The 13,399-nt window shown below is 54.7% G+C and overlaps 1 protein-coding gene across 1 annotated transcript in view; it reads left to right on the top strand.

The window, feature by feature from the left end:
- Nucleotides 1-13,399, top strand: part of COG2 (component of oligomeric golgi complex 2) — a 1,367,578-nt gene that overhangs the window by 577,607 nt on the left and 776,572 nt on the right. Inside the window, exon 8 of the mRNA XM_069607998.1 lies at nucleotides 4,467-4,591. Coding sequence (XP_069464099.1) covers nucleotides 4,467-4,591 — 125 coding nt within the window. The remainder of the gene's footprint in view (nucleotides 1-4,466; nucleotides 4,592-13,399) is intronic.

A 13,399-nucleotide genomic window follows, 5' to 3' on the forward strand; every position in this document is an offset into this window, starting at 1 on the left:
TCAGCCCCCCTTCCTTGTTCCTCAGCCCCCCTTCCTTGTTCCTCAGCCCCCCTTCCTTGTTCCTCAGCCCCCCTTCCTTGTTCCTCAGCCCCCCTTCCTTGTTCCTCAGCCCCCCTTCCTTGTTCCTCAGCCCCCCTTCCTTGTTCCTCAGCCCCCCTTCCTTGTTCCTCAGCCCCCCTTCCTTGTTCCTCAGCCCCCCTTCCTTGTTCCTCAGCCCCCCCTTCCTTGTTCCTCAGCCCCCCTTCCTTGTTCCTCAGCCCCCCTTCCTTGTTCCTCAGCCCCCCTTCCTTGTTCCTCAGCCCCCCTCCTTGTTCCTCAGCCCCCCTCCTTGTTCCTCAGCCCCCCCTCCTTGTTCCTCAGCCCCCCCTCCTTGTTCCTCAGCCCCCCCTCCTTGTTCCTCAGCCCCCCTCCTTGTTCCTCAGCCCCCTCCTTGTTCCTCAGCCCCCCCTCCTTGTTCCTCAGCCCCCCTTCCTTGTTCCTCAGCCCCCCCTTCCTTGTTCCCCACTCTCCCCTTCCTTCCCTGTTCCCCAGTCTCCTCTTCCTTCCCTGTTCCCCAGTCTCCCCTTCCTTCCCTGTTCCCCAGTCTCCCCTTCCTTCTCTGTTCCCCAGTCTCCCCTTCCTTCCCTGTTCCCCAGTCTCCCCTTCCTTCCCTGTTCCCCAGTCTCCCCTTCCTTCCCTGTTCCCCAGTCTCCCCTTCCTTCCCTGTTCCCCAGTCTCCCCTTCCTTCCCTGTTCCTCAGTCCCCCTTCCTTCCATGTTCCTCAGTCCCCCTTCCTTCCCTGTTCCTCAGTCCCCCTTCCTTCCCTGCTGCTCAGTCCCCCCTCCTACCCTGTTCCTCAGTCCCTCCTCCTTCCCTGTTCCTCAGTCCCCCCTTCCTTGTTCCTCAATTAACCCCCCTGATATCCCACCCCTTTTCCTTGGTCCTCAATCCCTCCTTCCTCAGCACACCCTTTTTGTTCCCCAGCCCCCCTTTGTTTTCCTCAGCCCCCCTTTGTTTTCCTCAGCCCCCCTTTGTTTTCCTCAGCCCCCCTTTGTTTTCCTCAGCCCCCCTTTGTTTTCCTCAGCCCCCCTTTGTTTTCCTCAGCCCCCCTTTGTTTTCCTCAGCCCCCCCTTTGTTTTCCTCAGCCCCCCCTTTGATTTCCTCAGCCCCCCCCTTTGATTTCCTCAGCCCCCCCTTTGATTTCCTGAGCCCCCCTTTGTGTTCCTGAGCCCCCCTTTGTGTTCCTGAGCCCCCCTTTGTGTTCCTGAGCCCCCCTTTGTGTTCCTGAGCCCCCCTTTGTGTTCCTGAGCCCCCCTTTGTGTTCCTGAGCCCCCCTTTGTGTTCCTGAGCCCCCCTTTGTGTTCCTGAGCCCCCCTTTGTGTTCCAGAGCCCCCCTTTGTGTTCCTCAGCCCCCCTTTGTGTTCCTCAGCCCCCCTTTTTATTCCTCAATCCACCCCTTTGTTCTTCAATCCCCCCTTTTGTTCCCCAACCCCCCTTTTTCTTCCTCAGTCCCGCCCTGTTTTGTTCCTTAGTCCCCCCTTGCACATTGATCAGACTATTCACTCTAGTAGCCCTTTCCTCTTCCTCAACCAGTTCGTCTAGCCTCTTCCCCGTGCTAGTCTATCTAACCCCTTGCACGCCCTAGTCCCTCTAACCTCTTCCTCGCCCTAATGCCTACAACCTATTTTTTGCTCTAGTCCCTCTTTCTAGTCCTCATTCCACATTCCCAAATTCCTCATCCTCATTCCTCGGTCTTACGACCATCTTCCTTGGCCCTTCTTCCTCACCCTACTCCCCTTCCTCTCTAGTCCCCCTTGCTCTCACTGGTCCTCTTGTTCCTCAGCCTCCCTTCCCTGTTCCTCAGCCCCCCTTCCCTGTTCCTCAGCCCCCCTTCCCTGTTCCTCAGCCCCCCTTCCCTGTTCCTCAGCCCCCCTTCCCTGTTCCTCAGCCCCCCTTCCCTGTTCCTCAGCCCCCCTTCCCTGTTCCTCAGCCCCCTTCCCTGTTCCTCAGCCCCCTTCCCTGTTCCTCAGCCCCCCTTCCCTCTTCTTCAGCCCCCCTTCCCTCTTCCTCAGCCCCCTTCCCTCTTCCTCAGCCCCCCTTCCTTGTTCTTCAGCCCCCCTTCCTTGTTCTTCAGCCCCCCTTCCTTGTTCTTCAGCCCCCCTTCCTTGTTCTTCAGCCCCCCCTTCCTTGTTCTTCAGCCCCCCCTTCCTTGTTCTTCAGCCCCCCTTCCTTGTTCTTCAGCCCCCCTTCCTTGTTCTTCAGCCCCCCCTTCCTTGTTCTTCAGCCCCCCCTTCCTTGTTCTTCAGCCCCCCTTCCTTGTTCTTCAGCCCCCTTCCTTGTTCTTCATCCCCCTTCTTCCTTGTTCCTCATCCCCCTTCTTCCTTGTTCCTCATCCCCCCTCTTCCTTGTTCCTCATCCCCCCTCTTCCTTGTTCCTCAGCCCCCCTCTTCCTTGTTCCTCAGCCCCCCTCTTCCTTGTTCCTCAGCCCCCCTCTTCCTTGTTCCTCAGCCCCCCTCTTCCTTGTTCCTCAGCCCCCCTCTTCCTTGTTCCTCAGCCCCGCTCTTCCTTGCTCCTCAGCCCCGCTCTTCCTTGCTCCTCAGCCCCGCTCTTCCTTGCTCCTCAGCCCCGCTCTTCCTTGCTCCTCAGCCCCGCTCTTCCTTGCTCCTCAGCCCCGCTCTTCCTTGCTCCTCAGCCCCGCTCTTCCTTGCTCCTCAGCCCCGCTCTTCCTTGCTCCTCAGCCCCGCTCTTCCTTGCTCCTCAGCCCCGCTCTTCCTTGCTCCTCAGCCCCGCTCTTCCTTGCTCCTCAGCCCCGCTCTTCCTTGTTCCTCAGCCCCGCTCTTCCTTGTTCCTCAGCCCCGCTCTTCCTTGTTCCTCAGCCCCGCTCTTCCTTGTTCCTCAGCCCCGCTCTTCCTTGTTCCTCAGCCCCCCTCTTCCTTGTTCCTCAGCCCCCTCTTCCTTGTTCCTCAGCCCCCCTCTTCCTTGTTCCTCAGCCCCCCTCTTCCTTGTTCCTCAGCCCCCCTCTTCCTTGTTCCTCAGCCCCGCTCTTCCTTGTTCCTCAGCCCCGCTCTTCCTTGTTCCTCAGCCTCCCCCTTCTTCACTGTTCCTCAGTCCCCCCCTCCTTCCCTGTTCCTTAGTCCCCCCTACCTTGTTCCTCAGTCCCCCTTCCTTGTTCCTCAATTAGCCCCCCTGATACCCCACCCCTTCTTCCTTGTTCCTCAATCCCTCCTTCCTCAGCCCCCTTTGTGTTCCTCAGCCCCCCTTTGTGTTCCTCAGCCCCCCTTTGTGTTCCTCAGCCCCCCTTTGTGTTCCTCAGCCCCCCCTTTGTGTTCCTCAGCCCCCCCTTTGTGTTCCTCAACCCCCCTTTGTGTTCCTCGTCCCGCCCTGTTTTGTCCCTCAGTCCCGCCCTGTTTTGTCCCTCAGTCCCCCCTTGCACATTCCTCAGTCCCCCCTTGCACATTCCTCAGTCCCCCCTTGCACATTGCTCAGACTCTTCACTCTAGTAGCCCTTTTCCTCTTCCTCAACCAGTCCGTCTAACCTCTTCCCCGCCCTAGTCCCTCTAACCTCTTCTTTGCCCTAGTCCCTCTTCCATCTTCCTCGCACCTCCAACCTCTTCCTTGCCCTAGTCCCTCTTCCTCGTTCCTTAGTCCTCATGTCCCTCCTGCTCAGGCTCAGCTTCCTCTCTCTAGTTCTCTCTTGTCCTCCTTCCTCGTTGTAATCCCTCTTCCTTGTTCCTCAGAGCCACTCATCATCCTCAGGCCTCCAAGTCCCCTGATCCCCAAATCCTCAAGCCCCCATGTCTTTGGATCCTTAAATCCTCCTTCCCACCTCATCCTCCGACCAATCTAGTTCGGTAGGGTCCCTCTTCCTCCTTGCTCACCCTAGTCCCTCTTCCCCCTTGCTCGTCCTGGTACTTCTTTCTCATTTCTTGCCCTAGTAATTCTTCCCTCTTGCTCTCCCTTGTCCCTCTTGCTCACTTTAGTCCCTCTTGCTTCTTCCTCCCCCTAGTACCTCTTCCTCGCCCAAGTCCTCGTTCCTCAATCCCTCTTCGTCGTTCCTCAGGCCTCCTTTCCTTACACTATTCCCAGTTCCTCTTGCTTGCCCTCGTCCTTCTTCCTCTTGTTCTCAATGAACGCTCTTCCTCTCACTGCCCCTGGTCCCTCTCTCTTTCTGGCCCCGGTCCCTCTCCCTCTTGCTGGCCCTCGCCCTTCTCTTTCTCGCTGGCCACTGTCCCTTTCCCTCTTACTGGCCAGACCCCTCTCCCTGCTCCCTCTCACTGACCCTGGTCCCTCTCCCTGTCTCAGTTCCCTCTCCCTCTCACGTGCCTTGGTCCCTCTCCCTCTTGTGGGCCCTGATCCCTCTCCTCCTGCTGGTCATAATACCTCTCACCTTTTGTTGGTCCTGGTCCTTCTTCCTAGTCCCTTTCCCTATACCCCTTTCAAGATTGTCTTGTTGTGCATCTTTTTTAAAATCTAAATTCTTCTTCCAGGTAATTGTGGAGCAGTATGTTCAGTCTCATCCTAATGGCCTCCAGGTCATGTATGATAAACTATTGGAATTTGTCCCCCACCATTGTCGTCTCCTGCGGGAAGTAACAGGCGGGGCTATCTCAAGGTAAGTGATACTTTTGAAGTTAGATAAAACAGTGCTCTCTCCAGTTTTACAGGTTTTATTTTTTGAAGATGCAGGGGACCATGCATATATAATGGTGGGATAAAGTTGCATATATTTATTTAATGATTGCTTTTAGCATGCTCCTGTGACCAGCTGGGGAGAACATGTTGGAAAAACAGACAAATGGTGGCCAGTTTGTTGGCGTAGCAATTGCTGAGTAGAGTAATGGGGTGAGGGAACCACTGGATGTCTTGGGAGATAGCATTAGGATGGCAAACCGAGCAAATGTGTGTTAACTGCACAATGGAAAAGGCCATACTCTTCCGTTCAAAGCTGTATGTGCATGGAGTTTCAGAGGATAGGAGCTGAAACAGAAAATTGTCAGCTGCCCAAATATTGCTTGGAATATTTTGAAACGAAGAAACATTTCCAGATAATCCCCATTGACAGTTGTCAAATCCTTTGTACATTTACAAAGCAGTTTTATACCTATATATATTTATATAAGGAAAACCTATATTCACTTCAGTGCTGTATCCACCAAATGTTTTGTCTTTCATCCGGGACCAATGAGGTGGATAGCGCTAAACTCTGCCCACAAAGGCCTTCTTCTGATTCTGGTAATGTCCTGTACTGCAAGTCAGAACAGCCACTGGGAGTCAACAGACCAAAATACTCAAATGTGAAGTTTAACCAGGTTTATTCAGGGATTGTGTACAGGCTGGTGCCAAAACAACAAACAGGATGGATAAAAGCAACTAAAAAGTCTCTCAATGTTCATACGGTGACTCCTTCATGGGGCCACTTCTCAGTACAGTCCCTCTCTCTGCTGTTGAGGTTTTATGTGCAGTGGTCTCTCCTTTGCTCCTCCCTGGGCAGGTTTAAAGATGTTGCTAAAACCTATTTAGGGAAGCTGCAGACAGTTATATCTGGGCTGTGTGAAGGTATCATGAAGTAAGACAAAGACAACGGATTCAAAGTTCAAAACAAAATGGTTTCTTAAATTAAATGTCAGGATGGTTGAAGGCCTAACTTGCCTTATGCTAAGGTGACATTTCCCTCCCTGAAAAAAACTAAGGGAGTCAGAAAGTTCAACTTACAATTCTGTCTGTATCCAAAACCTATCCTTGCCCTCACAACTAAAGCTAAACAATGTGTAGGGATGCCAGTAACCAAAGAAACGGTGATCAATCAAAGTTCTGAGCTTCTTCCAGCTTGTAGCTTACTTCTCAGCTCCCCTTCCCCAAGTTCAAGAAAGTTCCCCAAAAGCCTTGAGATTACCTTTCCCAAGTTCGCACAGTTCCACATCTCCTTGGGGTTTCCAAAACTCCACTCTTAAAGGCAACACAGTTCCCAAGAAAAGGAGACTTTAGGTTCTGTTCTTAAGACAACATTATAGTTCATCAGGTGTCAGGGTTCCCTTCCCCAAGACTCCAACGTGTCAACTTATAATTGATTTCAGACTTCCAATGTTCAGTACAGCTCCAGGTCAACTTAACACTCCTTGTGGATTGCATTGCATTAGCAGTTCATGTAAAGTGCTCTTTCTTGGTTTGTTTCACAGTGTTTTTATCTTTAACCATTGAGGGTTCCCTGGTCTCGGCGTAGTTGTCAGACCACACAGTCCTCCCATCACAGGACGCACAACCAGGAACCTTAGGCTCTTCAGACCACACAGGTTCTTCTATACTTGCCCCTGTGTGCAGATTTACATTTACTTAGATTCTCTTTGTTGACCTCTTGGCTGTATTTGCCGGTTCACACTCTCTTTGCTTCTCCTGGTTAGCCTCTTGGCTTTGCCACAATGTGTCACAAAACCTCTGCCAGTCTTTGGCCTTGCCACATGGTAGTTATTCATAAAGTTCACTTGACTTTGCCAATTCACTCTGTGGTAGTCCTATTTATTCCATACCTTTCTGTTAGGCTCTTCCACATTTCCTCTCTTTTAAATGGGCACTTTCCCATTTGTCTTATCATTTCACAGCTTTGCCCATAATTTTTATTGGAAAATTCTGCACACAGATGTTGGTGCTGCAACTTGAGGATTGTGAAATTGAGGATAACATTCTCTAGTGGTTCCACCTTTAAAGGTTGCCACTAGTTTGGTTGGGGAGATGTTAATGTTCAATACCTGACAAAGTATTTCAACAAATACAGAGATCCCCACAGGTCTTCTTGCCTTCCGTTTTCAGTATCAACTAAAGGTCCAACTTATGGAGGGCAATCATTACTTTGGGTTACTTGTGAACTATGTATCATTTTAGTTAGTGATGAAGGATAGCCGAACATTATTTTTGCAGAGATGCTATGACATTGAACGCAGAAAGGCCTGCAAGTTGTGTTTTATATTTATTTATGTTTTTTGGTAAAGTGCTGTTTGCTGCAGTTAGTTTTCAGGGAAGGGATGTGGAAGCAAGCAAGTGCATGTGTGACTTTTGGAATGTTGTTTTTGACCGATTCCGCTTTATTATGACTATGTGATTAGGTAAATAGCTGGTAGGTTCATCCATCACCAAGCAACGAGTTGGTGGTAGATCTCTTTCTTCGGCTGGTGCCTCCTTCTGGAACAGCCTCCCTGAAACATGAGGAGAACCATCTTCGGTTCCGGAAGCTCCTTAAAACCCTCCTCTTTGCTTCTGCTTTCTCTCCCCCTCTCCCCTGCTGAAGTCCTGCTGTACTGTTACTGCAGGGTTATCTGGCCACCCGTCTGATTTATGGGCCAATACCCTTCCAGTTGCACGCCTGCACTGCCTCCCTGGCCCCCTGCACCTGAGGACTGTGTCTGTATCCCCACAGTCCCCCCACCTGCACTTGTTCTGCTCTCACTCTGCACTTGCCACCAGCTGGCTGTTCGTTTCTCCAGCATGGGGTCTGGCATGGATTCACATGCTCATGAATATATTCCCCATCGTCAGGCTGTGAATCCTCGGTAAAGAAAAAAATCAGTATCAGTTTCGTTTCTGATCTGTCATCCTTAGCAGTAACCAATCACTGGGTCATACTGCCCCCAGCCAATGACTGCCCTCCCACTAAACCCCGCCTCTGGCAGCCATCTTCAGATTTTTACCGCACGCTCACGTGTTGGGAGTCCTCGTGTTTAGCTCTCGAGGTTTTTTGCTGCGTTTTCGCACTTTTTCAAAGAGATTTTCTCATTTTTCTGTCAAATAGAGCCTCAAGCTCCACCGTTTCTACATCCGATCAACGGGGACCCGTTTTGGATTTTTCTATGCCCCTCAAGGGTGAAGTTTTCGTCGAGTTACGCTTCTTGGAGGAGTCCAGAAGTTTCTGTGGCCTACCCCGGACATGGCCCAGGAGAAAGGAAGCTCGACGCCCCCGGAAAGCTGTTCAGGGTTTGCCCTGGATGCCAGCTGCAGAATGTGTTCAAAGAGGACGAGCATTCGAAGTGCCTCTACTGCCCTCATGAGGACAAAACGCACGTGGAGAAGGACTGTGAGTTTTGCGGGAACATGTCGGAATGGACCATCAAGGATCAACATCTTCGTCTCTCCAACTGGCTGGAAGGAAAGAGCCCGTCAGGTGAGAAGAAGAAGTCGTCTGAGCGGTCTTCTAAGTCCTGTGAGGGCGCCCCGGCGATGGGGGCCTAACAGAAGGCAAAGCACCGCAAGTCCGCGGGCACCGGGAGCACCGAACGGTCAGGCTCCTCGGCTGGCGGGCAGGGTGCATTCTCTCAGCACCATCAACCATGAGCCAAAGCTCTGGCTCAGGGAAGAGGAAAGCCGAGAACCCAGCTAAGCTTCTGGAGTGGCCCCAGTCGGTCTCGAAGGATCCAGCCGAGGGGGACCGAGGCGGTGACCACAGGCCCGCAGAAGGCGGTGAAGGCCTTAATTCACCTGCCTAAGGCCTCTATCGAGGAAGTCGCAATGGCCCTGGCGCAGCCTGAGGAGGCTACACCAGTGGAGGCGACCTCGGGGCCCAGAGTTTCTCTGCCACCGCGGAGGGAAGCCTCGTTCAGGCCCATCGAGAAGACCCCCGTGAAGACCCCGGCGGAAAAAGAGGGGGGGGGGCTGGTGGCCATTGTGGACACGGACACAGCCTCCGAGGAAGAACTGGTTGAAGTCTTGGAGGGCCTCGACGAGGGCGTCGAAGAGGCCCGGTCCCACGGGAGGGATCCCGACGAAGGGGACGACGAGAGCACCGGCAACGCCGGTGAGGTTCCTAGTCAACCGTCGCTTCCGGAGCAGCAGGACACCTCGGCGGCCATTTTGTTGGCAATACAATCCTTATGTTCGGAGATAAGGACGAGATTGCCCCGACCACCGACGGAGGCGCCGGAACCAGGCCCGACGGAGGAGCCAGAGCCAGGCCTGTTGGGAAGTCCCCCAAACAAGAGGAGACGGACCCATCCAGCCCCGCCTTTTCAGCCCTCACAGCCTGCTCAACCTTTGCCCACGTCCCCCGTACCTGGGGATGACCCAGGAACGGACATGGCCACGACGGGTACGGATGACGACGGTGGTGACGATGGGACGGAGCTCCCATCGCCTCCAGCCCGGGCCTCCCCGCCTGACGAGATTGGGTCTTTCTCACCCTATGATTGCCAGGGCATCAGAGCTTTTTCAGCTCTGCCCCGAAGAGAAGAAGGAAGGTTTCCTTTACCAACAGTGCAAGACTAAGAGGAAGACGGTCCTCGCCGTGCCTCTGTTGGATGACATCTGGGACGAGGGTCTCACCCTTCTCAAGAACCCGTCTACGACGCCTGCCAAGAGGAATCGTTACGAGAAGAAGTACCGGGTCCTCGACGCGGCCCTTTTTGTGCCTTAGCGCGTAACTGACCCCTGAATCGGTCATCTCGGCGGCGGCCAAGAAGAAAGCGGGGGGCCATCGGCCTCAACGTGAACTTCCCCGCCGGACGGCGAAGGAAAGAAGCTGGATGCAATGGGACGACGAGTTATCTCGTCGTCGGCAACAGCGATTAAGGCGGCCAATGCCCTCGCGATCGTGGCCCCCTACGACAGGGAGTTATGGTACAAGATCGCCCCCCTGTTGGACTTCCTACCGGATGACAAGAGGGCCGAGGCCGTGGAGATCTTGCAGGAAGGTGAGGTGGCGTTGGACTACGCCATAACGGTGGCAACGGACATTGCCGACACCGTTTTCCACCAGCTAGGCAACGGCGTTTGCCTCAGACGGCGAGGTTGGCTCAAGGCGACGGATTTCCGCCAGGACGTACAAGCCAAGGTTTTGGACATGCCGTTCGACGGGAACAACCTGTTTGAGAAAACAGTGGATGAGTCCCTCCAAGCCATCAAGGCGGACACAGAGACAGCTAAGGCCCTAGGAGTTCTCCAGCAACAAAGGCCGTCCTTTCGGAGCTCCGGAGGCAAGCAGGGTGCCTCCAAGGGATTCGGCGGTGGCTCCTCTACGTACCGCCAAGCGGCCCGCTCCTCGTCGCAGGAAGCCTATAGAGGGCGAGGCAAGTCGGGTGGATCCCGCCGTCGTCGCCAGGGAGGCCAAGGCGGCAAGGCGTCCTCCAAGCACGATTGAACCGCCCGTGGCGTCGGGCCGCCACCGAAGCACCCCGGTGGGAGGCCGACTGGCGAAGTTCATCAGCGTGTGGGAGTCCATCTCCACCGACCGTTGGGTGCTGGATGCACTGACCCAGGGGTACGCCCTCGAATTTCTAAAAAAGTGCCCCTGCATTCCTCCCGTGGCTAGGAAGGAAAACCACATCCCTCTACTACTGTTGGAGGTAAGGGCGATGCTCAAGAAAGGTGCCATCAAGCTTGTCCCAAAGAGGCTCCGGGGCTCCGGAGTATACTCAAGGTACTTCCTCGTGAAAAAGAAGACAGGAGGGTGGTGACCTATCCTGGACCTTCGCCGACTAAACAAGTACATCAAGGCACAGAAGTTCCGGATGGCCACCCTCCAGCACGTGCTGGGACAGCTGGAGGAGGGGGATTTCCTGTCGTCGTTGGATTTGGAGGATGCACACTTTCACATTCCCATTCTAAAAGGACACCGGAAGTTCCTCAGGTTCGTGGTCCAAGGGCGGCACTACCAGTTCAAGGCCCTCCCATTCGGATTAAAGTCGGCACCCAGGGTTTTCACCAAGTGCCTCGCTCCAGTGGCGGGCGGCTGCGCCTGTAGGGGATCCACGTCTACCCCTACCTGGACAATTGGCTCATCCGCGCAAGGACAAGGGAACTCGCCGTAGAACACACAGTGAAGACCGTCCAGCTGCTCACGGACCTGGGGGTCTCCATCAACTTCCCCGAGTCCCACCTGGTCCCCTCTCAAGTCGCACGGTTTCTGGGAGCCAAGCTCGACACAGTTGTGCGTCTGGCCTCGCCGTCCGAGGAAAGGACAAAGGCCATCCTAGGCAAGGTGCAGCGTCTACTGGCCACGGACGTGGCCAGGGTGAGGTCCATCAAGACCCTCCTCAGGATGATGTCCTCTTGCATTTATCTCGTGCGCCTGTGCAGACTGCGGATACGTCCTCTACAGGAGTTCCTCGACGCCCACTGGATTCAAGCAACGGGCAGCTTCGAGGACAGGATCCCTCTCAACGAGACCTTCCGACGAGCAATCCGGTGGTGGGGCGCCCGCGCTCATCTAGCAGCAGGGACAGACTTTCAGACCCCATCCCACCAGGCGACGGTGATGACGGATGCCTCCCTGGAGGGGTGGGGAGCTCACACCGGAGGAGAAGCCGGTCCACATCAACATCCTGGAGCTCCGGGCAGTGTTCCGGGCCCTCTGGTCCTTTCTCCCGTCCCTCAAGGGCAAGGTGGTGAGGATCTTCACCAACAACACCACCACGATGTTCTACATCCGGAAGCAGGGCGGAACCAGATCCCCAGCCCTATCCAAGGAAGCCCAGGATCTGTGGCATTGGGCCGTTGCACAAGGGATGTTTCTGGTGCCGTTTCATCTGGCAGAGATAAAAAACACCATCGCTGACTCACTCAGCAGAGAGCTGCGCTCGTGCCACGAGTGGGAACTACGCCAGGATCAAGTGGACCGACTCTTTCAGTGAGGGGGCAAACCCCAGATCGACCTGTTCTTGACGGCGACAAACTCCAAGTGCCAGAGGTTTGCCAGCAGGTTTCCCCAACCGAGGAGCATGGGCGATGCTTTCTCGTTCCCCTGGGACGGCCTGTTCCTGTATGCGTTCCCTCCGTTGCCATTGCTGCTCCGACTCTTCAACCAGCTCAAGAGGTCCCGGTGCAGGATGATCCTCGTCGCACCAGCATGGCTGAGGCAGATCTGGTTCCCGGACCTTCTGGACTTGTCAGCGTCCCTACTGGTCAGGCTGCCGACAGACGCAGATCTTCTTTCCAGAGAAGGAGGCGCCATCCTTCATCACGACCCGGAGTCGCTGAACTTGCAGGCCTGGCTCCTGCAGCACTAGAGTTTGGAGGGTACGATATCCCGGCTGACTGCAGAGAGGTTCTTGCAAAGGCCAGGGCGTCCTCAACTCTCAAGTGCTACAGACATAAGTGGAAGAGGTTCTCTGTCTGGTGCCGTGCACAGAAGATTAACCCTCTGCGGATTACGGCCCCTCAAGTACTGCCGTACCTACTGTCGCTGCCCAAGGCTGGACTAGCTCACGCTTCCATCAAGATACATCTGGCTGCGATCTCCCGATACACCAGAACTACGGGACGGGCGTCCTTGTGGTCTCATCGCCTGGTGAAGGAATTTATGAAGGGGCTGTTCCGATCGTTCCCGCCGGTGAAGGCTCCTGCCCCGGCGTGGGAACTCCAACGTGGTGCTGTCTAGGCTCATGGGGGCACCATTTGAGCCTCTGCATTCGTCGCCGTTGAAGTTCCTGTCGTGGAAGACAGCTTTTCTTGTGGCCATCACCTCCGCATGACGAGTGGGAGAGATCCAGGCCCTATCCTGCAAGCCTCCATAATTGACTTTTCACGACACGAGGGTGGTGCTGAGGACGCACCCCTCCTTTATGCCCAAGGTGCCGTCGGACTTCTACCTCAACGAGCCCTTGGTGTTGCCAGTTTTCTTCCCGTCGCCTTCGTCGCCGGCCTGGAGGACTTTGCACTCGCTGGATGTGGCTAGATCGCAGAAGTTCTACGTGGACCGCACAAAGAGTTTTCGGAAGACATCACAGCTGTTTGTGAACTTTGGACCTGTGAACCAAGGGAAGGCTCTCTCGAAGGCTTCCATTTCCAGTTGGCTCTCCGGCTGCATCATGCACTGTCACCGGTTGGCAAACTGGCCGTCCGAGAGCCCATTCGACCAGAGCAATCGCTGCTACCACGGCGTTCTTGTCTGGTGTGCCCCTGCTGGACATCTGCAGGGCTGCTACGTGGAGGTCAACGCACACCTTCACGAGATTCTACTGCGTCGACTGGGATTCCAGGGAGGAGTCCAGAGTCGGCCAAGCAGTGCTGCGCAACCTGTTCGCCTGAAGGTGGGCCTGGTGGGGAGGTAAGAGTTGCTTAATGTTGAGTTTATGTAATGCTTAATGTTGAGCCTTTTGCCAACGCTCGTGGTTGTGCATGTGTGTACTGCTATGTATTCTTATATTTTTGAGCATGTGAATCCATGCCAGACCCCATGCTGGAGAAGGAACAAGTTGTTCTCCAGTAGGGGTCTGGCATGGATTCACATGCGAACCCTCCCTCCTACCCCTCTGCGGATCTTCACTTGGTCATACTGCCACTTTACGTGCTACCAAATCTGAAGATGGCTGCCAGAGGCGGGGCTTAGGGAGAGGGCAGTCATTGGCTGGGGGCAGTATGATCCAGAGACCAGTGATTGGTTACTACTAAGGAAGACAGATCAGAAATGAAACTGATACTGATTTTTTCTTTACCGAGGATT

Source organism: Ambystoma mexicanum, chromosome 4q (genome assembly GCF_040938575.1).
Source record: "Ambystoma mexicanum isolate Mex_15411 chromosome 4q, UKY_AmexF1_1, whole genome shotgun sequence".
Lineage (NCBI taxonomy): Eukaryota > Metazoa > Chordata > Amphibia > Caudata > Ambystomatidae > Ambystoma > Ambystoma mexicanum.